Consider the following 24,324-nt stretch of genomic DNA (forward strand, 5'->3'; position numbering starts at 1 on the left):
ATCAACGGCACCAGTGTGTCACTTACATTTTATCATTCCTGACTTCCCTTAGGCTCTTTTGAGTGAGGTTGCAACTTGAGTTAGATTCTAGGATGTTTTGCCTTCAATAGAACCTGGGTTGAGGCTACTCCCAACGCATTTTACATTGAATCGTTTACAATGTTATAAATACCTTGTTCATGGCTCATAGTAATGTTTTAGAGATAATTTTTAGTTTAGTTGTAGGTAAAATGGGATAAAAGCAACCAAAGCAGCTTGAAGGCTATTACACATAAAAGGGGCCATGTTGACTTAAGAGGTTAACAGCTAGGAAAGCAAGAACATCAAACAGCAGGTGGACTTACTTGGCTGGAGAATTGGAGATGAGGTGTCTACACTGCTTGCAAAGAGATACAGCCAGAGAGTTGTTTTGTTTTTGAAGTTAGAGTTACTATTAATTTAAAAAATCATTCAACAAGCCCTGGAAGGCTACATTGCCATGGAGATGGGTGGAGCTTAAGAAAGTTCTAGGGTTCCGATGTATCTGTGAGTTTGTGGGGGCAGTGAGTGTTCTGCAGCAGGGGAAAAGGCCACACCAAAGAGACACTGCTGTTAGCAGGCCCCAGGCAGCAAGAGTGTTACTGTTAAGCTGGCTCTGTGTAGTTGGGGGTCAGGAGACGTCTCAGGAGCCCATTTGATAGCTCAGTGCAGATAAGGCTCAGGAGAAGCCCTGGGGAGTTGAGAAGGTGGCAGAAGGTCACAGACTCTGAGTTGGAAGGGGTTAGGGCTCAGAAGAAGCCCTGGGAGCCATTTGTAGCTTGGTGTAGCTGGGAGATCGGAGTTTGGTGAAATCCAGGGGCAGTGCCAGCCCAGTGACACTAGTTGGCCGTTTAAAAAGCTGAAATTGCACCAGTGAATAGAGGCTAGAGCGCAGACTCAGAAATCCAGGGGAACTGAGTCTTGGGAGATGATATCGAAACCCTACGAGGTGTGCAGTTCTTGAGTGAGTTGAAGCGGCTTTGAGGGAATTCAGAGGCTTCATCTTGGAAAGTGAAAAGTTTGGAGCCCCTTGTGAGGGAGACAGAGTTTCAACAAGATTGGTTGACACAGTGTTTACTGACGTCTCAGGTTCTTTGCTGAGTAATTGCTATTTATTTTACAGTGTGGTATGTTGGACCCCAGTTTAACTGTTAATTCACACGTACCTCATATTAACCCTGAATGTTAGAGTATAAGATGGACCTTGTAATTTGTTTTATCTTATTGACATTGTTCAAAATAGAATCCTGTGGCTTTATTCTCTTAGCACGTGTCTTGAATATCAACCTTTGCCTATTTTAAACAAAACATTATTGGTCCCTAACCGGATCTCACCTCAAACTTGGGGTCCTGGTCTAGGGTCATAACAACAATTAACAAAAAGCTTCTCATCCCATAACAACAACTTACTCTTATATAGCACCTTTAAACATAGCGCTCCAGTGAAGCGTCTAGCGATGTTTAACTAGCAAACAAAACTTGGCCTCAAGCCATATGGTGTTGGGGCAGATAACCAAAAGCTTGTACAAAGAGATAGGTTTTAAGGAATGTTTTAAAGGAGGAGGGAGAGGGAAGTCCAGAGCTTAGGGGCCAGGCTGCTGAAGGCACGGCTGTCAATGATGGAGCGACTAAAACCTGGGTTGTGCAAAAGGTCAGAATCAGAGGAGTGTGGATATCAAGGAGGGATGTGGGGTAGGAGGAGGAGGTTACGGGGATAGGGAGGGGCGAGGCCATGGAGGGATTTGAGTACAAGAACGAGCGTTTTAAAATCAAGGCATTGCTTAACTGGGAACTAGTGTGGGTCAGCAAGCACAGGGCAATAGGGGAACAGAACTCAGTGCAAGTTGAGGCGTTGGCAACAGAGTTTTGGACGGCCTCTAGTTTATTGAGGGTGGAGAATGGGAAGCCAGCCAGAAGTGTATGGAACAGACAAGTCTAGAGGCAATAAGGACATGGATGAGGTTTGCAGCAACAAATGAGCTGAAGCAGGGGTGGTGTTGGGTGATTTTATGCAGGTGGAAGTTTGCAATGTTAGTGTTGGAGTGGGTGCACGGTCAAAACTCACCTCAGGTTCTCGACTGAACTTTGAGGTGCTTTTCATTTTCTGTAACCTCTATTGTATCAGCCATCAAGACTTAGGGTTTTTTCTACAAAACTAAATTAAACATTTATTAATGAAAGAAAAGATTTTAAGCACATACATAGATCTACAAATTACTGCCATAATAATTCCTAAATGCCCTAATTAACCTGACTCCCAGTTACACTTCTGTTAAGGCAACAGAAATAGACCTTGGGGGAACCTTTTGACACTGAAGGAACTTTTCACCATACCATTCTTATACAATAAAATGATGCTGCTGGCTGCAGTTTTCTTTTCTGATTAGACGTATTTTTGTTTTTTTGCAATTTTACCGCATGGGCAGACCGATTGAATACGTGTTCGGTGAGGAAAGCAGTAAGTGATTTGATACATCGTGAAACAGGTTATGTGTCTAATGCTGGTGTTTGTTGTCTTCTTGTAGTGGTTCCACACATCACGGATGCCATTCAGGAGTGGGTAGTGCGGCAGGCGCGCATTCCAGTTGATAGCGATGGGGTAGAGCCTGAAGTGTGTGTTATCGAGGTAAAAAAAAAAGCACAAATTTTGCATCCTATAGCATTCACCGTACTCAGGATGTTGCAAAATGCTTCATGACTGGTCAGTTGCTCCTTTTGAAGTATTGTTCAGGCAATTTGCATACCAAAAGGCCACACAAACAACAAGAATAACGAGCTCATTGCACTTTTGAGGGTTGTGGGAGGAACGCTGACCCGAATTCCAGGAGAATTTCCTGCTGTTTGACTAGTGCGGTGGTATCTTTTAATCTTCCTGAAGAGGGACATATCTTCTCCGAAATGCGGCCCCTCCATCAATGCAGCGCTCCCTCAGTACTGCACTGAAGCAGCCTAATTTGTGCTAGAGTGGAACTTGACTCAGCAGCCTTCTGACTCCGAGGCGAGGGTGCCACCAACTGAGCCAGGATGGGTAATTGTGAGCTGGCTTCAAACATCAGAGCTAGAAATGATTATAAAGTTGATGTTTACAGAAAGGTAACTTCAGTGAGTGAATTATAGTTTCCCTCCCACCTTCTACCCCGCCCAGGCACCTCCTCCTGGTGTACACCAGCTGCTTGTAAGTGCAATTGTACCTAACGTCATCAGCACTGTGGGGCCTGGTCCAAATGGCAATCCTTTGCAAACCCAGGCGGGGATTGGCAGTGATGTCTTCCACAGGCTTGCCAACAATGTCCCACCCATCATCCGTAGATGTTCAGTTTTCAGCAGCGATGGATGGAATACGAGCAGGAATCCTGGCTCAAATTCTCTTCCCCATCAAGTAGCCGTGAGGCACTTGAGTCCTATCACGGTATTGAGTATATACAGGATTGGGGGAAGAGGGCAATGGTCTCTCTCGACTCACCATGTACAACCTAGGGGAGGGGTGCAGTGGCCTCTCTATAGACTCAATGTGAGGCCTAGGGAAGGGAAGGGAAGGGCGATGTTCTCTCTAGTCTCACCGGTCAGGTTGGCGGGTGCCAGGTGCTTTTCTGCAAACTGAGAGGAAAATAAGTCAGAGTTGTTTTCAAAGGCTTCTCGTTCTTATCTACTCTTCAAAGGGTGGGATTGGCAGAGGCCTGCGAATGGGTCCTATTGGTCAGGGAATGGGGATTGGAGAAGTAAAGAGAGGTCTTGCAGATGGAATGCTTACAAAACAAAAAGGACTTGCAGATAACAGCAATAGGGTTTTGGTCCTAACTAGGCCAGCAACTGATGCAGACTTGGTTAAAATGTGTGCCTCTTGATTTGTAAATATATGTGACTCTCCTAACAACATCTTTTCTGTCCGTAGCTGGGTGGTACTGTGGGAGACATTGAAAGCATGCCTTTCATTGAAGCATTCCGGCAATTCCAGTTTAAAGCCAAAAGAGAGAATTTCTGCAATATTCATGTCAGTTTAGTTCCTCAGGTGAGTTCTCGGATTGTGACTCTACTTTCGTATTCATGCTGTGTCTGGGGTCTTTCTCAAGGTTGAATGCAACATTTCTGATATTGAATGCTGATATTTGAGTCTTGGGAAGGGTCTGTGTGTTACTGGCTGAATTTTGCTCTGAATGGCTTTGGACAGGCAGCTGCCTAGAGCCTTTCTATGAACTTCTGCTGTCTGCCAACTGCCCACAAGGTGCAGCATCCTCTACAGGCTACCTGGGAGCTATGTGACCAAGGTAGGCAACTGTGGATATCCTTAACTAATCAGATTGAAGAGTTGTTAATGAGCAGCGCAGTGTCTGAACCAGGAAGTGTTCATTAGAATAGAATAGTGAATTCAGTGTAAAATCAGATACAGAAAGCAAAATAAAGAGAGGGAAAGAAAGATTGTATTAAGAGAGCACGAGACAAAGGAAAAGTGAATGTTATTGACTTTTTTAAAAGTCTTCAACAATATTAAAAAGCAGAAGGAATGAGACTCCACAATTGGAAAAGTTAATATTCAATGCCAGAGTAATTTTTGGTAGTTAATTAAGACTTAGCATGACTTAAAAAGATTCTTAGACTGGAACAGACAAACCCCAAGTTTTGTGGTGATCTTAGTCCAGATCTATGATGTCAGTGCAGGAAATTTCTGCTGTTCATTTGAATGGGGAGCCAAATGGTACAACGCCTTTTTCGCATAGGTTTTGGAAGAGCAGCGCATTTTGGGCAGCACCTTCTATATTTTTACATTTAGCTGTGTGGTTGCTAGAAGTTGCTGTCCGGCTTGTACATAACTAACAGTGAGCGCTGTTAACCTCACTATTATTTCAAAAGCAAAATCCCTCCCAATCTGTTTTCCCGTAGGAAAGGTTTACTGTGCTGGAAAAAGAGTTTTTGTTTTTCCAGTGTAATTATAATTCTTCTTTTCCTTCCTGCACACTGGCCCTGACTGACTGAGAGTGGGCTATCTTCTTCCAGGTTCCTGGCAATGCCCCTTTGATACAGGTATGGCCATTAGGTGCATATAAGTGCAGTGGGTATTACATGTCCTACCTCCTCACTAATCTAGTACCAGAGCTTCTCCAATGCAAGTAAAATATGAAATTCGACTAAAACGCTGAACACGAAAGCGCTGCCTGAGAGGGTGATGGAGGCAGGGTCAGCTGAGGCTTTCAAAAGGGAATTTGATCATCATCTGAAAAGGAAAGATTTGTAGGGCTAGAGGGGAAAAGAAAGGGGATTGACGTTAGATAAATTGCTCCTTCAGAGGGCCAGCAAAAAATACAATGGGCCGAATGGCTTCCTTCAGTGCTGTAACCATTCTATGGTTCTATGAAAGTACAAATGACACCTTTTTTCCAATTATGTTTCCCTCTTGTGTCCTTTCCTGAATTGTTTCTCTTCTAGTTTTTTTTACTTTTTTTAACCTCTCCCAGGAGATTATGTGGCTGGGAAGTGTCTAGTCATGAGGCTACAGCCAATGTCAAGGAATTTTATATGCTCCTGAGGTAAAATTCCACAGGTGTTGATGGTGCACCAGAACCAGCTCTAAGCAGTCATGCATCATGTGTACCAGTGTTGTACTTGTCCATGGGGAATATCACAATTTACCTGTTTCTCTCCATGGGATGCTTCTGCTGGGAGTTGATTTTGATTCCTGGAATTCTCTACCCCAGAGGGTTCTGGATGCTCCATCATTGAATATAGTTAAAGCTGAGCTAGACGGATTTGTTGATCTCCGGGAATCAAGGGCTATGGGGAGCAGGCGGGAAAGCGGAGCTGAGGCAGTAGATTCAGCCGTGAGCGTATTGAATGGCAGAGCAGGCTCGATGGGTCATATAGCCTACTCCTGCTGCTGTTTCTTCATTTCTTATCAAGAGCCGGAAGCCTAAATGATATTTTGCCACTCCTGAATTGGATGGGTTTTTGAGGGAAATATACCTGCAGGGCTGCTGGAATAGAGTGGGCAGTGGGACGCGCTGGATTGTCCTACATGAACACAGCAGTAGTGACTATGATTCTGAGCTCAGTTGGCACGCCCACACGCCTACCTGAGCTAATTCAGCAGAAGCCAGTGATTAAGTCAGGGATTTGGATGGCTGAGGGTAATACTTGCCCTAATACACTGTGTGTGTAATGAAATGATGTGGCTGTTCTCTGTGCTTTGAAGCACAAAGGGCAGTGTTATCCATAGTTATCTGATCGTGATGACTTGTTCAAGGGGTTGCAAAACTTGCCCGGTCCACGTTGGTTATTTTCAGTGTTAAATGAGAAAATTAATGCTTTCTATTGTCACAACTTCCAACAATACCAGGCTCTTGTTCACTTAGCATGTACGTTCTTGACTTTACTCTGGGCAGCGTAAAACACACTCAAACCACTTAATTATCTGTTTCAGCCAAGTACAACAGGAGAGCAAAAAACAAAGCCAACACAAAACAGTGTTCGGGAGCTTCGCGGACTAGGACTGTCACCAGATTTAGTAAGTGGAAAGTAATATTCTGCTTTAAGCAGTTGACCTAACGCAGTTGGGAGTCAGTCACTGCACAGGCTGGGTCAAGGGTCAAGACAAAATTGCAAGCTTTAGTTTGGGAAATACTAGCTCAATTGCTGGCAAATGATCAACTCCTTGACTATTATTTGTGACCTTACCAACCGAAAAGTAGGTTAGCCATTTTCAAAGTTTATAGGAGTTCAGTATTGCGCTGTATGAAACCCAGTCGTCTGAGCTGTTACAGAGTAAAATGAGCTGCTCGCTGACTCACAATGAAGACTGTGCCTTTGTCATAAATCCTATGATTTTTTTACTATAGTAAGCAAAGGAAAACAAGCAGAGGTCAGGCCACTCCCTGTTGGCTACAGTTTGTATCAGCTGCAACAGGCTCTCACCTTGAACAGTAGAGCAGACAATGCTCTGTCTCTCTCCCAACCTGCAAATGTGTTGATTTTGGCAAATTCCAAGTGATAATGTGGTAGTTTTCAGAGACAAGCAGGAGAAAGGTTAAAAACTGGAGTGTGAGGAAAGGCAAGCGAAAAGGTATGAGAAAGAAACCCAAGGAGAGAAAAAGAGGCACAAAAGGAGGGGACCGAGACAGGCCAAATTGAAGATGTGAGAGGGATACAAAGTTGAGAGAAGAGACACAGGGGAGTACATACAAAGAAGGTGTAGGTGTGCATGAGATATATGGATGAGAAAAGGAGACACAAGCAGATAAGTGATTGCCCAATGTTCAGCATCATTCGCGACTCATCAGACACTGAAGCAGTCCATGTCCAAGTGTAGCAAGACCTGGACAATATCCAGGCTTGGGCTGACAAATGGCAAGTAACGTTTGCGCCACACAAGTGTCAGGCACTGACCATCACCAACAGGAGAGAATCTAACCATCGCTCCTTGATGTTCAATGGCATTACGATCACTGAATCCTCCACTATCAACGTTCTGGGCGTTTAATCATTAATCAGAAACTGAACTGGACTAGCCATATAAATACAATGGCTACAAGAATAGGTCAGAGGCTAGGAATCCTGCGACGAGTAACAAACCTGACTCCCCGAAGCCTGTCCACCATCTACAAAGCACAAGTCAGGAGTGTGATGGAATACTCTCCACTTGCCTGGATGAGTGCAGCTCCCACAACACTGAAGAAGCTTGACACTGTCCAGGACAAAGCAGCGCCACTTGATTGGCACCCCATCCACAAATATTCACTCCCTCCACCACTGAAGCACAGTGGCAGCAGTGTGTACCATCTACAAGATGCACTGCAGGATTTCACCAAGGCTCCTTCGACAGCGCCTTCCACAACCACTGCCACCTAGAAGGACAAGGGCAGCAGAAACATGGGAACACCACCACCTCGACTGTCCCCTCCAAGCCGCTCACCATCTTGACTTGGAAATATATCCCCGTTCCTTCACCGTCACTGGGTCAAAATCCTGGCACTCCCTCCCTAACAGCACTGTGGGTGTACCTACACCACATGGACTGCAGCGGTTCAAGAAGGCAGCTCACCACCACCTTCTCAAGGGCAATTTGGGATGGGCAATAAATGCTGGCCCAGCCAGCGAAGCCCACATCCCGCGAAAGAATAAAACAAAAATAAGTGAGGGAGGTGAGAGGCAGTAGTCGAAGGGAAAGAGATATGCAAAGAAGTGAAGCAGGAAAAAGTGCAGTAAAGCAAATAAACTTCCATACAAAATGTGACTTGTCTTTATTCATCACTATGATTCCTTTGACCGTTGCCAGTTTTATGGATGAAACCTGTCACCGTCCCAAGAAATTACCACAACAAAATTACATTTTTTTTTATTACCCTGGGCTGCTGATGTTAAATTTGTAGCAATAGGATTCAGTCCGCGGGTTGTGTGGGAGTTAAAACTTTTCTGTTCATGATATGCATAGAGAAATAACCTCAGAATCACAGTGATTTAGAAAATATTACTTCTGAAGTAACGTGTTACTGTGTAAGTTACATAATTCGTTCATCCAAAATACCAAACTGTCCTAGGTTTGATTTGTTCCATTTTGCTGCTTTTACATGTTTGCATTTTTTTTGTGCTTAAGTTGAAGGATGATTGTGCTGGAGATGGCCCACATCTGATTGAAACTTACAGAATACTGAAAGGCCTGGATAGAGTGGACGTGGGGAAGATGTTTCCATTAGTAGGAAAGACTAGGACCCGAGGGCACAGCCTCAGAGTAAAGGGAAGACCTTTTAGAACAGAGATGAGGGAGAAACTTCTTTAGCCAGAGAGTGGTGAATCTATGGAGTTCATTGCCACAGAAGGCTGTGGAGGCCAGGTCATTGAGTGTATTTAAGATCGAGATAGATAGGTTCTTGATTGGTAAGGGGATCAAAGGTTACGGGGAGAAGGCAGGAGAATGGGGTTGAGAAACTTATCAGCCATGATTGAATGGTGGAGCAGACTCGATGGGCCGAATGGCCTAATTTCTGCTCCTATGGTCTTATGGTCTTATTTCTGATTATATAGTGATAGCATCAAGCAACCTGCCCTGCATGGGACCTTCCCATAGTAAAGTACTCTCTACCAATAGAAGTTCAAATGACCTTTACTGTATTTCAACAGCTAATCAGCATCAACACCAGAAGAATAAATACCCCCTGGTGACTTGCAAACCCCTATCCCACCACGCAGATACATCAGTGATAACAGCACTAATTCTCTTTTGTAAGATACTTTGTTCAAGGTGTATCTGCCCTTTTAATAAACTGAGTTTCTACTGTTGCCTTTAACTGTCTCTGTAGATTGTCTGCCGGTGTACAACTCCCATGGAGAAGTCTGTAAAAGAAAAGATCTCTATGTTCTGCCATGTAGAACCTGAACAGGTAAAATTAAAAGCGGGCATTGTTTAATTGTTGGCGAGGGGAGGGTGGAGAAACATCAAAAGCTGCGAATTCTGAAAATCTGAAATAAAGACAGAAAATGATGGAGCTACTCAGCATGTCAGGCAGCATCTGTGGAGAGAGAGGGGCAGAGTTAACGTTTCAGGCTGATGACCGTTTTCCTGGTGCTAAACTCATCAGCCTGAAACATTAATTCTTGTTTTCCTCTCCCTGGATGTTGCCTAACTTCCTGAGCATCTCCCAACAGTTTAATGACTGTGCTACAGTAATCGTACTATTCAGAATGATGTCACTTTTTGAGGCTTGTTCATTAAACCTTAATACCTCAACAATCAACTTCTTGCATTCTCCTTTCTCCCTGGATGCAGGCAGTAACAGTGGGTATTATAAGCAAGATGCTGTAGTACAGTAGGATGTGTCCTATTGGGAGATAAAGCATTGAGATTGTGTTTATGCTCAACACCATCTAGGCCCAGAGAATTGACTCATGCTTCTCTGTCACGAGTGCCAAAGCTCTTTAGCGATTCAACACTCTAAACTGCCAGTGCAGCCTCTTTTTAATTAGTTCTTGGGATGTGAAGGTCACTGGCAAGGCCAGCAGTAATTGCCCATCCCTAACTGCCCTTGAGCAGGTAGTAGCGGTGAGCCACCTAGAACTGAGTGGCTCACTGGGCCATTTCAGAGGGTAGTTGAGAGTTAACCACATCGCTGTGGATCTGGAGTCGCATGTAGGCCAGACCGGGTAAGGACGGCAGATTTCCTGGCATGAAGGGCATTAGTGAATCAGATGGGTTTTTATAAAAATTCAGGCCGTTTCATGATCTTTATTAATGTGGCTGCCATTTTATCCCACAATTGTCAATTAATTGAATTTAAATCCCTCCTGTGGGGGAATTTGAGCTCATGTCTTGGAGTATTCGACACAGACTAGAAGGGCCGAATGGCCTGTTTTCTGTGCTGTAGTGTTCTATGGTTCTATTTATCCAGGCCTCTGGATTATTAATCCAGTAACATTAACACTGTGCTACTGCCCCTATAGGGTTTTCAGTGTGTGGAAGTGAGAATCCCAGCATCTTTTTTTCTTTATAGCAGGCTGTGCGTTTTGCTTATAGAGCCAGTGTTGTACTTATTATGGCAGCCTGTAGAAGGACACTGATGTTTACATTGGGCGAGCAGCATTGTTACTGTTATTCACCATTAGACAAATGAATGTCAAGTAACCATTGTTTAAACCTGACGATACTACAGAAAAGTCAAACTAGAAAGAGGGCAGTTCAAAAGTCATCTGAAAGTCAGTAACCATAGCAACATGTGTATATGTTTAGTTTGATAGTGTTCCTGTGAAGTGCCTTGGGAAGTTTTTGCTACAGTAAAGGAGCTATATATATATACACATTGGGCAGAATTTTCTGCCTGTCGGGCGGGCGGGCCCGACCCAATCTCCGGCGGGCGGGGAGCTGATCCCCGCCGGAGAAGCGGGCCCCGCCGCCATTTTACGTGGGCGGGCCAATTAAGGCCCGTCTCAGCGTGACGTCCAGCGGGAAGTGCTATGCGCTCCCTGTACAGGTGGGGGGGGAATCCCCAAAAGCGAGAGTGCGCTCTTTCACGCATGCGCACGAAAGAGCGCACATCTCCCTGAGGCTAAGTGCAGCCTCAGGGAGATCGCCTGGACTTTGAAAAATATTAAAAATAGAAAGAAAAATCCCTTACATGTCCCCCTCATGTGACAATGTCACATGAGTTGGGATATGTTCATAATTTACAGAACAACTTTATTATAATTTTCAAAACTCCACATGAAACCTCATCCCGCCGCTGGATGAGGTTTCATGTTTTCTCTATTTGTTGCCGGGGCTCCTGGCCTGTCCATCAACCTTAAGGTTGGACGGCCAGGTCCTTTTAATTGGTTAATTGATCCTGTCAATGGCCTCAATTGGCCATTGACAGGTCGGCGGACCCGCAGCTGATTTTGCTGTGCCCCCGACTTCCTGAAAATTTAAATGGGGCGGGGTGACGTCGGGGGTTCCGCCCAACATCATCCCGCATCATCTTACACATCGGCGAGTGGGGCCCGCCCCCTGCTCACCGACGGCAAAATTCTGCCCATTATATATTTGGCATTTTTAAAGTAGGAAAATTCCAGAACACTTTACACAGAGTAAAAGGACACCATCAAGATGCGTGAGCACTTGTTAAAATTTTTGTTTTGGTTTTTATTTATTTTTAAAATATTGGTGCTCAGTTGCTCTATCAAGAAGGAGAGGTGCCACTGATTAATGGGCACATTTAACTAGTGATGGAATGCCTAACTTCATAGTGTATAAAGTTTCTTTCAAGCTTAACTGTGGTTGGAGCAGCAGCCGTGTGAGGACCCACCAGGAGAGAAATCAAACAATGATTCAACCCGCTCTGAAGAAGAGTCACACTGGACTCGAAACGTTAACTCGGTTTCTCTCTCCACAGATGCTGCCAGACCTGCTGTGTTTTTCCAGCCTTTTCTGCTTTTGTTTCAGAGTTCCAGCATCCGCCGTATTTTGCTTTTATTTGTGACTCACCTGAGTTGCCTTTACACAGGATTACGAAGGATGTACAGCACAAAAACTGGCCATTTGGCCCAACACATCCACGTCAACATTTATGTTCCACTCGAGCCTCCTCCCATCTTTTGTCTTCTAAATTTACCAGTGTAACCACCTATTCCCTTACTCCTCATTTGCTTGTCCAGCTTCTTCTTCAATGCATCTAGACTGTTCGCTTCAGCTCTCCCAGTGGTAACAAATTCTACATTCTCGTCACTCTCTGAGTAAAGGGGCTTATTCTGAATTTCCTATTGGATCAACATCCTGGGGGGTTACCATTGACCAGAAGCTGAAAAGGACTAGCCATATAACTACTATGGCTACAAGAGCCTGTCCACTATCTACAAGGCACAAGTCAGGAGTGTGATGGAACACTCTCCACTTGCCTGGATGAGTGCAGCTCCCAGAACATTCAAGAAGCTTGACGCCATCCAGGACAGAGCAGCCCGTTTGATTGGCACCACATCCACAAACATTCTCTCCCTCCACCACTGACGCACAGTAGCAGCAGTGTGTACCACCTACAAGATACACTGCAGGAACTCACCAAGGCTCCTTCGGCAGCACCTTCCAAACCCACAACTGCCACAATCTAGAAGGACAAGGGCAAAAGACACATGGGAACACCGCCAACTAGAAGTTCCCCTCCAAGCCACTTATCATCCTGACTTGGAAATATATTGCCGTTCCTTCACTGTCGCTGGGTCAAAATCCTAGAATTCACTCCCTAACAGCACTGTAGGTGTATTTACACAACATGGACTGCAGCGGTTCAAGAAGGCAGCTCACCACCACCTTCCCGAGGGCAGTTAGGGATGGGCAATAAACGCTGGCCTAGCCAGCGACGCCCACATCCCGTGAATGAATTTTTAAAAATTCTTGGTGACTATCTTATATCGATGGTTTCGAGTTCTGCTGTTCCTCACAAGAGGAAACATTCTCTCTTTATCCACTCTATCAAAACCTTTCACCATTTTAAAGAACTTTATTAGGTCATCCCTCAGGCATGTTTTCAAGAGAAAAGAGCCCTCGCCCGTCAGTCCTGCTCTGATATGTATACCCACACATTTCTGACACCATCCTTCAGATCATGTACCTCCTAGTTGGTGATTTTAAAACAATACTGGCAGAGCCTGTGCGGCAGTTCAGAGGAAGGGGAATCTAATGAAGGGCAGAACAAATTGTAGAAAAATCTATCAAGACATTGTGCCTGAAAAGTTCTTTAATTTTCTCAATATAATCAATCTGAAGATTAACATAGATTGCAAAACAAATTCTCCTTCCATAATTTTTTGAAAAGGCTGTTTCGAAACGTTTACGTAAAGCTGCTGGGGCTGCTTCTCCTGCCTGTGACTTTCTAACGTTACTTTTCCAACTCTTCCTGTGGTTAGCCATTTCCTAGAATAATTAGGGATACATGTTCATGTTATTTACTTACAGTGGCGTTTCTCTTTAATTACCTCAAACAGCTCTGTTTGATTTCAGGTCATTTGTGTGTATGATGTTTGTTCCCTCTACCGAGTCCCCTTGTTACTTGAAGCTGAAGGTGTGGTGGGGTATTTTAAGGACCGGCTGAACCTCCAATTTGAAGCTAAGCCTAGAAGACTACTAAACAAGTGGAAAGAGATGGCAGATAGGTATGGTAACACTCTCTCTCCGTCTAACCACTTACTGTCAAAGGATGCTTTCATTTTAGACAGTCACAGGCCTAATTTCCTCAGGATAATAAATGATCATTTCTCAGTTTGTGTGTTAGGTGCAGGAATCCAGGGGTTGATTGTGTAAACTTTCACCTTTTGATATGTTTACAATACTTTGACATGTCCAAGGCTAAATTAATTTGCCTTTTAATCATATATAAGATTAGCAGAATTCAAGAAAAGAAATTTAACCTGTAAGTCACCTGCAAAGGGAACTCAATGTAATTAATACAATAACTAGTGGTTTTTAAGGTTTCATGGAAAAGCTATTTTTGTTGGTTAGGGACACAATGAGTGCTTTTTAATATTTGATACTTGATGGCCTAATCTCGCTATTAGTACCTTTTGATCTTTTCATCATATTTCTTGTGTTTTGTCTATCTGAGGGTTGATGCTGGTGGAGACCTGGATTCTGAATAGTTACAGTTTAGGCCACTAAACATACCACAACTTAGGCAGGACCTATCGGCCTTGGAATCGGGGCAGCATCAGTTTACCAGAATGGTCTCCAGACTCCGAGAGTTAGGCTACAAGAATAGATTAAATAAACTAGGGTTGTGCTGCATGGAATTTAAAAGGTTGGGATGATTTGATCAAAGTTTTCAAGATATTAAGGGTAGAGAGAGAGAGAGAATCTATTGGGGAGTCTCGGAATAGGGGGACATAGTCAAAAGGTTAAAGGCCTTTCAAGAATTAAACTAGGAAACACTTCTCCAGGCAAAGGGAAGTAAAAGTTTGGGCCTCTCTTTCTCAAAGGGCAATTGATGCTAGATTGAGAATTTTAAACTGTGATTGGTTATCAAAGACGTGAAGGGATATGGGACGAAGGTGGGTATACGGAGTTAAGTCACAGATCAGCCATGATATAATTGAATGGCAGAACACACTCAAAGGGCTGAATGGCCTCCTGGGGTTACTGTGTTCCCGTTTATTTCTGCTCACTGCAAAAGGAAGACTCAATAAGCAAACTTAGTTGTGAATTGAAACTTAATCTTGCCCGTATGCTCACTGGGATGGGGGTGGTAATGATGGAGCCGTAGGATTATAGAACAACTTGCCCACTGATCTATTCAATTGGCAAAACAGCACAATACTAACAGACCAAATACTTGGGTTAAGCTATAAATAACAAAGTTAAATCGATGGAAATCTGGTACTTTCAGGGGTAGACTAAATTCTTCCCTGAGTTCACCACAACCAATTTTTCCAAAATTCCTTTTCCCGTTTAGAATGCACTCCTTTGATATTTATGTGACCGTTTGGGGAGTTCTGTCTTGTTGCAATGACTTGTAAGTGTAAGCGGAGCCTGAGAAGTAGTCTCATATCAAAAGAAATCTCTCAGGTCCTGCGTGTGAATTTGACCGAGTGCTATTCTCCGAGCAGATTATCGGGCCCCAATGGGGCAGTCAGTACAGATAATGGCCACTCGCGGTTGTATATGTTGTGCAAGGAATTAAACCAGTGTTGTCCCAATAGGAGCCTGTCTTCAATTGACGAATGGAAGCAGAGACTGAAATCCATAGGATCCACTGAAACCCTTGTTTATTTGCCTCTCACAGGACACGCACGCAAAGCCAGCCGAGATCCCTTTTAGAGAGCGGTTAACAAGAGAAAGTTAGAGATGTCTTTGCTTTTAAGCAGGTGCATCAAAGCAGAGAAAAAGAGGGGAGGGAGGGTGGGGGGAAAACAATGAAAGCGATCTGCGATAGGGCAGAAAGTAAGAGAAATTAAATGACATAAGGGGAGGGGGTGATGGTTCACAGAAAAAGGAGATGAGAACGGGACCAGTAAAGAAACAGCAGATATGTTCCGAGGAAGTCTTAAGTGGGAAAAACAGAATCACCCCCACCAATTGCCAATTTAAAAACAAAAAGGGGGAAATAAACTTGTTGAACTTTGTGTGTTGAGTCCAGAATGATGTAACGTGCCTAATCAGAAAGAAGTTCCCTCCTCCGGCGAAGTATTTAGTTGGTTACAAGTGCTCATTTGACTGGGAGTTGGGGGGAATGCAGCATGTGATTGATAACTGAGCTTTGAAGTGAGTTCTGAAGCGAAGGAATTTCCTCAGAAACGGTTCCAGCTGAGACTGGTTTCTTTCCAGTTTGACAGGACCAGAGCTGTCGATTTGTGCATTATACTCCCTGACGATCCGCTGCCAGATCATTTGTAATGCTGTTATTCCAATCACCCGATGCAGTAAATCATACTTGGCTTCGCTACCCTGTCACCTGCATCGTGCCAGGATTCTCCGGCAGCCCTTGTGAATGAACTTGCCTCCATCGCAGACTCAGTAATGTTCTATCCTCACTGGCTTTTTGTTTGAACGTGTGCATTATTTGAATAAAAAGAGGTGGAAATTTGGGATCCCGGTTTTCCAAATCTAGGCTGGCTTGTGGTACATGTACCAAACTCCCTGACCCCCAGTTCAGTACTTGTGGGAGTAACCACACTGTCGAAAAGGGAATCTTTCAGAGAAGCCACCAACCCCCTCAGCTTCACATAAAAAAAGATCTCTTGGGGAGAGTCAAAAAAAAACAGCAGAGGAGTTCTCCTCATTTCTTGACCAATATTTATCCCTCAAGCGACATAGCTAAAATCAATAATCTGGTGTTGCAGCCTGAGAGACCTTGCCGTGCGCAAATTCACTGCTACATTTCCCAATATTACAACAGTAACTATACTTTAAAGCACTCAATTGGCTGTAAACCGCTTTGGGAAGGTCCCCCGAGGTTGCAAAAGGCACTATATAAATGTCAATCCTTTCCTTTTGTTTTTAGCCTGATAGTGAAACTCACTGATTAGTTGATTTATTTATATTAAAATGTGAAGTTTGTACATTGTATCCAGCTCTTCCATTTCGGTGACCGCTGTTCTACTTTCTTCCTTTCTAATTGCATAAAACTAAAAACAGGTATGACCGCACATTAGAAAATTGCTCCATTGCACTGGTTGGTAAATACACCAAACTCTCCGACTCCTATGCCTCTGTCATCAAGGCTTTGGAACACGCTGCTCTGGCTATTAACCAGAAACTAGAAGTCAAGGTGAGTCCAGTAACGCTCTACTCCTTTTGCATTCCTTAAATTACATGTGGTCATTGTATTTCTTAACAATGGGTGACAAATGGATTTTGCCCTTCGAACTTTTAAAATAGTATTGTATTTTGTCAGACGCTATATTACTGGATGGTTAGCTGCTCTTTGCACTTGCTTTAAGATAAAGTTTTCAGAGAGCAATAGGTTCATCATTTTTGGCATGAGCTGCCTCACAGTTTAAATCACGTAGCTATTTCAGATGCTGCAGTAGCAAAAGGCGGATGTAAAGGTGTCTCAAAGTAGAAGGTTGGAAATCTTGATCTCGGTTGATCTATCAGACGCAGCTTGTGTGGGATTGAAAATGGGGACACAATGTAAGTCGTTTCAATAATCCAGCAGCATTGAGGAGGTACGCCTTTGGTTATTTGTTGTACGATGACCCCTGAGTTGGAGGACCATATACAGAAAAAGCAAATACACTTAAGTCCTCGCTTAAAAGTTGCGTTTATGTTCCTGAAAATCCCGGCTTGAAGTGGAACGATTTTAAGTGAATCATAAATTCCCATGGGAATCAATGTTAAAGCCAAGAGTTCGGTTCCTTCAGGAACAAAAACAAAAATACCTGGAAAAACCCAGCGGGTCTGACAAGCATCTGCGGAGAGGGATACTTTTTTGTTTTGCAAAAATATACTTTATTCATAAAATATCTTCAACCACATTCCAAACCATTTCAAAAACACCATTACAAGGGTAGAGGGACACAGTTAACGTTTCGAGTCCGTATGACACTTCATCAGAACTAAGACATATAGAAATGAGATGAAATATAAGCTGGTAGAGGGGGATGGGTGCTCGATAAGGGGCCAGTGATAGGTGGATGCGAAGAAGAGATTACCAAAGCAAAAGGACAAAGGGGTGTTGACGGCGGTGATATTATCTAAATGATGTGCTAATGGGGACATTAAGGGTAGAAAGCAGGACGAGCAATTGGGAGATAGCCCTAGTGGGGGTGGGGGGAAGGGATCGAAATGGGCTAAAAGGTGGAGATAAAACAATGGATGGAAATAAATTTTAAAATAGGAAGGGAATGAAAAATATATTTGTAAAAAAATTATAAATTATTGGGAAAAGGGGGATTGGAAAGGGGGTGGGGATGGAGGAGAGAGTTCATGATCTGAAATTGTTGAACTCAATATTGAGTCCAGAAGGCTGTAAAGTGCCTAGTCGGAAGATGAGGTGCTGTTCCTCCAGTTTGCGTTGAGCTTCACTGGAACATTGCAGCAGGCATTACAACAACATTACACCTCAACCCCCTCCCATGGCACCTTCCCATGCAACTGCAGAAGGTGCAACACCTGCCCCTTTACTTCCCCCCTCCTCACCGTCCAAGGGCCCAAACACTCCTTTCAAGTGAAGCAGCATTTCACTTGCACTTCCCTCAATTTAGTCTACTGCATTCGCTGCTCCCAATGCGGTTTCCTCTACATTGGAGAGACCAAACACAGAACACAGACGCTTTGCAGAACACCTTCGGTCTGTCCGCAAGCATGACCCAGACCTCCCTGTCACTTGCCATTTTAACACTCCACCCTGCTCTCTTGCCCACATGTCCATCCTTGGCCTGCTGCAATGTTCCAGTGAAGCTCAACGCAAACTGGAGGAATAGCACCTCATCTTCCGATTAGGCACTTTACAGCCTTCCGGACTAACACTGAGTTCAACAACTTCAGATCATGAACTCTCCCCTCCATCCCCACCCCCTTTCCAATCCCCCTTTTTCCAATAATTTATCATTTTTTTACAAATATATTTTTCTTTTCCCACCTATTTTTAAATTTATCTCGATCCATTGTTTTATCTCCACCTTTTAGCCCATTTCGATCCCTTCCCCCCACCCCCACTAGGGCTATCTGTACCTTGCTCGTCCTGCTTTTACCCTTAATGTCCCCATTGGCACATCCTTTAGATAATATCACCACCGTCAACACCCCTTTGTCCTTTTGTCTATGACATCTTTGGCAGTCTCTTCTTGGCCTCCGCCTATCACTAGCCCCCTACCCAGCTCTACCTGTCCCACCCCCTTCTACCAGCTTATATTTCATCTCATTTCTATATGTCTTAGTTCTGACGAAGGGTCATACGGACTCGAAACGTTAACTGCTGTTAACAGATACTGTCAGACCCGCTGAGTTTTTCCAGGTATTTTTGTTTTTGTTCTAGATTTCCAGCATCCGCAGTTTTTTGCTTTTATCTTAGGTTCCTTCGGGCATTGTTTTTTCCAGGCAAAAAATGTACAAGTTGAAATGTTGTACCATGCGTGTGCAGCACTGTGCATTCCTGGCTGAAGTAACTTGCAAAATAAAATACATCACTAAATATAAAAGAAATACAACAGAAAGATACATTCACCAACAGGGTACAGCACTTTCAGATTGACCAGACTCCATCTAGCTGCAGCAGTTGGTCAGTGCAGGTAACAGCTGAAGTTCCTGAACTGACCAACTTCTGCCACTAGATGGAGCTCAGGACTTCAGCGTGGGGTCAGCATGGCCAAAGCCAGCAGCCAGGAGCAGAACAGACCCTGGATCGGGTGGGAGGGGGCGAGGCTGGGGAACGAGGACCGGGAGGGAGGCCAGGCCAGGGAATGAGGACAGGAGGCCAGGCCGGGGAGGGGCAGGAAGCAGCGCCAGGGGTCAAGGGCAGCAGCGGTGGGTGGGTGGGGGAGGGGGAGATGGACTGAGGGCGAGAGCAGAATCACTGCGGGAAAAGATTTGTGCTCAGGAAGGCCGCAGAAGTGGACGTCGGTGGCAAACAATGTCCATGTGGAACTGGCAACATTAAATGGATAACCTGACGCTATCTTTCTCTTTAACGTCGTTAATCAGGTGAGTCGATGTTAAAGGAGAACTCACTGTACAGCAGTCGCTGGAAATCTAAAATGACAACCGGAAATGCTGGAAATTCGCAGCAAGTCTGGCAGCGTCTGAAAGACCATAAGACATAGGAGCAGAAATTAGGTCATTCGGCCCATCGAGTCTGCTCTGCCATTCAATCATGGCTGATAAGTTTCTCAACCCCATTCTCCCCGTAACCTTTGATCCCCTTACCCATCCGGAACCTGTCTATCTCGGTAACCTGTGTGGAGATGGAGACAGAATTAACAGGCTGGATCCGACACTTGCTGCCAGCAGGTTTAAAGACATGGGGGTGTAGGGGGGCATAAAATCCAGCTGGTGGCCTCCCCATCGCCTACCTGCCCACTCCCGGCCTGTCTGAAATCTTACAGGGAGGTATTGGTTGACCCACCTGTCCTAGGGCCTTACCCCACCCACAACGCTATTTACCCACGGTGGGGGTGGGCACACCCTACGGGATGCCCGGCAGCTTTAGCTGTGCCAGGCTGGTGTCGAGCTAGGGGTGGGGGAACCTTGTTTGCAGGCCCCCTGAGCCCTTTGAAGGTACCAGCCCCCTCACCCCCACCCCCTCCAACCTCCCCCACCCCCACATGGACTGCAGAGGTTAATTTAAAAACAGTTGTGCCACTGATTTTTAATGCTGATTTTAAAAAAAATCCAATCATGGGATCATTGGCTGGGCCAGCATTTATTATTGCCCATCCCTAGTTTCCCTTGAGAAGGTGGTGGTGAGCTGCCTTCTTGAACCACTGCAGTCCATGTGGTGTAGGTACATCCACAGTGCTGTTAGGGAGGGAGTTCCAGGATTTTGACCCAGTGACAGTGAAGGAACGGCGATATATTTCCAAGTCAGGATGGTGAGTGACTTGGAGGGGAACTTCCAGGTGGTGGTGTTCCCATGTGTCTGCTGCCCTTGTCCTTCTAGATGGTAGCGGTCGTGGGTTTGGAAGGTGCTGTCTAAGGAGGCTTGGTGAATTCCTGCAGTGCATCTTGTAGATGGTACACACAGCTGCTACTGTGCGTCGGTGGTGGAGAGAGTGAATGTTTGTGAATGTGGTGCCAATCAAGCGGGCTGCTTTGTCCTGGATGGTGTCAAGCTTCTTGAGTGTTGTGGGAGCTGCAGTCATCCAGGCAAGTGGGGAGTATTTCAACACGCTCCTGACTTGTGCCTTGTAGATAGTGGACAAGCTTTGGGGAGTCAGGAGCTGAGTTATCGCCGCAGCCTCTGACCTGCTCTTGTAGCCACAGTATTTATGTGGTTAGTACAGTTCAGTTTCTGGTCAATGATAACCCCCAGGATGTTGACATTGAGCAGTCTGCTAGTATTAGTGTAGCGTGTAAGATTCTAAAGTGAGTAAAAGTATATCATCTTTCTTCACAGTACATCGACTCCGCAGATTTGGAGCCTTCTAGACAACAGGAGGATCCAGTCAAGTACCATGAAGCTTGGCAGAACCTATGTAGTGCCAAGTAAGCACTTAAAATTTTCTCTCTGGCATGACTTGTCCATCAGTACAACACAAATACCTCAGTAAAATGCTCTTCATGTATCCTTCTGATCAGATGAACAAATGCACACTAGCTGTTTCAACCTACAGGAACAAAAGTGTCAACCTTAAGGCTACACAAGGTATCGACCTTGCCTAGCTCCACCATTTCACCTTCTATTCCCTTGGGATGCTCCTTGTAAATTAGCTGCACGTGGGAAATTGGCGCAGCGACGGGGAGTGTCTGAAAAGTTGTTGCCGTTGTCATATTGCAAACCTTGGACTCGTCAGCTGCCCCTTCAGTAGAAATTTAAAGCACTTAAGTATTCAGGGTAAAATCTGAGTTTCGAGAATAATCTTTCTTCTAGTAAACATCTAAATATGTTAACCCAGGAAGACATTGTGCTTTGAAAACTCAATGGGTCAGAACTAGATGACGTGTAATGTAGGCCAAGACAGGTCACAAAACGGGAAGGGAAGCAATGGGAGAAATCATTTTGTCTCTCCCTATTAAGTGATACATTTGAAACCAAGTGTCAACTTTAAAAAAAGTCCCCGGGGCTTTGAAAGACCCCAGTATAACGAGTAAAGAATTGCTGTATTTGCATGCACCTTGGTTGCTGTGGCCATTCAGTGTTCATGGTTTCTTATAGCGGAGTTTTGGTTCCTGGTGGTTTCGGTTTTCGAGGTACAGAGGGAAAGATTCTCGCTATTGCTTGGGCCAGAAGACAGAAGAAACCTTTTTTGGGTAAGAGGTTTAATCCAACTCATTAGTTTAAGTACATGCTTGTTTTGAGATTCTGTCTGATTTCCCATGTCTCCTCTGGCAGCTGTTTGGGCCCCCAAGTTCTGGAATCCCTTCCCGAAACCTCTCTCCGCCTCTCTACCTCTACCTCTCTTTCCTCCTCCAGGACACTCCTTCAAACCCACTCCTTTGACAAAGCTTTTGGTCATCTTCCTTAATGTTCCCTTCTGTGCCTCAGTGTCAGTTTGTTTGATAAAAGACTCTTGTGGAACACCTTGGGGTGTTTTCCTCCATTAAAGGCCCATTAAGTTCAAGCAGTTGTTGAATTATTCAGTATACCTAGTATTCTTATAACTCTTATTACAGCCTAACAGCAACAAAAATACTTGGGTGATTCTGTGATCCGGCACTCCCATTAATTGTAATAGCTTGGAATTGAGCGGATTGCTAACTCCCTGATCTCTCCAGAGTGTGTCGGATCTTTAAATCAAAATATTCACATTCTTAAGGCAAACAAATGCAGCACTGAGCTAAAAGCATCAGTTGTTTTACAGGAGTGTTGTGGTTTCATTATCCATTGTTGCTGCAGTTAGTTGTTCAATCTCAGATCATTTTAGAATGATTACTTTAGAGCCGCAGGATCTCCGATATTACTAAATATTGAGATCATTCCAATTAGTTCACACGTTGTTGCGAGTTAAAAGTTTTGAATCATTTTCAATAAAAGTGGCAGCATATCAACCGCACAAAAAGAGCGGAGTTAACACAATTAAAGCTGGGTACACGGCTAGAGCAGCCGCTAAGCAAACTCGGCGAAACCAAAACAGAAAATGCTGGAAAAACGCAGCAGGTCCGGCAGCATCTGTGGAGAGAGAAACAGAGTTAACATTTCGAGTCCGTTCTGACTCTTCTTCAGAGCTGACTAGGCGGTCGTCTTGGGCAGCAAGGTTTGAGGTGGCAGCCACAGCACCCGTGCCAAAGCGGCTGTGTCTGAAATGGATTCTGAAACATTATGTTTATGAGCAACTTAGTTCCATGACTCGAGTGCCCAGGCCCCAGAGGCAGGAGGCTCAGTTGAACTGGGTTTCTCAGTCCCAGTGCCCTCCCTCACCCTCTGGAATTTTCAAGCAGGCAATTAGCGAGCAGCCCTTTCCCGGCCCTGCACCACACCAAAACCACCCCCTCTGCCCAGTGCCTTGCAGCCTCCTGACTGTTTACCACCGTGTCCACTCGCTTTCTTCCTTCTGCAATCCCGTGACCCATTCTCTGGCTCTCCCGCCACTACTCGTGCTTTGTTGCACTTGTTCCTCTTGATACCTTTGACCCAGCTGCCCGCAGCCACCCATCAGCCTTTTCTCAGCTGCCTTCTTCACTCCGTCACCAACTGCCAACGTTTCCCCCTTTTCCCACAAACGCCGTGGACCCATTTCCCCCCGTCGCCCCTTTTTAAAAAGCTGCTGCGTCGTTGGTTTTGACTCTGGCTCCCAGCTGCTCACAGCCAACCCGCCCCTCAGCCCCTTCATCAGCCGCCTTTCACTCAGAGTGACTGCAATGGCAGGACGCCGCACTGCTCTACCCTGCAGGCCAGGCGGCTCACTGAGCTCAAAAGCCAAGGAACAGCCTTTGGAGATCCAGATCTGAGAATTAAGAAAAGGTGGAGCGGCCAGGGAAATGGAAAAGCAGAGGTTTCCTGACAGACTGCCAGTGTCAGTGAGACTGGGATAAGGAACGGTGAGAATGTTAGTGAGCATCAGCTTCCTCTAGTCAGACCAAATCCAGGGAAAACTTAAGGCCATTGTTAGGCCTCATCTGGAGTACTGCGTCCAGTTCTGGGCGCCATACTGGAGGAAGGATGTGAGGACATTGGAGAGAGGAAATGCACGAGAATGATTCCCGGAATGAAGAGCTGTAGCTATGAGGATAGATTGGAGAGGTTGGGACTGTTTTCCTTGGAGAAAAGAAGGCTGAGAGGGGACTTGATGGAGGTATTCAAGATCCTGAGGGGCATGGACAGGGTAAATAGTGAGAAACTGTTCCCATTCAAGAGAGCATCAAGAACTAGAGGGCACAGGTTCAAAATAAGTGGGAAAAGGAGTAAATGTGATGTGAGGAAAAATTTTTTCAGCCAGAGGGTGGTTGGAGTCTGGAACAAACTTCTTGAGAGGGTGGTGGAGGCAGGTTGGGTCAAGGTATTCAAAAGGGAATTGGATTGCTATCTGAAAAGAGAGAATGTGCAAGGTTATGGGGATAAGGCAGGGGAGTGGAAGTAGGTAGAATGCTCCTTCAGAGAGCCAAGTGCAGACTCGATGGGCCAAATAGCCTCCAGCCCTGTGCTATTGGCTGCAGCTTGGCTTTTGTACATTGTAGTCCCAAACATGAGGTCAAACCATCCTTGGGTCTGGATTTTTTATTCCGTAGATTTCCCAGTTGGAGGGGATTCTGATCATACGAGACAGAGCTGA

General features: G+C 45.0%; 1 protein-coding gene across 7 annotated transcripts in view; it reads left to right on the top strand.

Moving 5' to 3' along the window:
* The window catches only part of LOC144696121 (CTP synthase 1), a 116,831-nt gene that overhangs the window by 11,224 nt on the left and 81,283 nt on the right, over positions 1-24,324 (top strand). For all 7 annotated transcript variants that reach the window (XM_078567430.1, XM_078567426.1, XM_078567429.1 and 4 more), the window contains exons 4-11: positions 2,544-2,644; positions 3,911-4,027; positions 6,431-6,514; positions 9,303-9,383; positions 13,466-13,617; positions 16,592-16,724; positions 21,012-21,100; positions 21,771-21,865. In XM_078567430.1, coding sequence (XP_078423556.1) covers positions 2,544-2,644; positions 3,911-4,027; positions 6,431-6,514; positions 9,303-9,383; positions 13,466-13,617; positions 16,592-16,724; positions 21,012-21,100; positions 21,771-21,865 — 852 coding nt within the window. The remainder of the gene's footprint in view (positions 1-2,543; positions 2,645-3,910; positions 4,028-6,430; positions 6,515-9,302; positions 9,384-13,465; positions 13,618-16,591; positions 16,725-21,011; positions 21,101-21,770; positions 21,866-24,324) is intronic.

Source organism: Cetorhinus maximus, chromosome 21, assembly GCF_964194155.1.
Source record: "Cetorhinus maximus chromosome 21, sCetMax3.hap1.1, whole genome shotgun sequence".
NCBI classification, from domain to species: domain Eukaryota; kingdom Metazoa; phylum Chordata; class Chondrichthyes; order Lamniformes; family Cetorhinidae; genus Cetorhinus; species Cetorhinus maximus.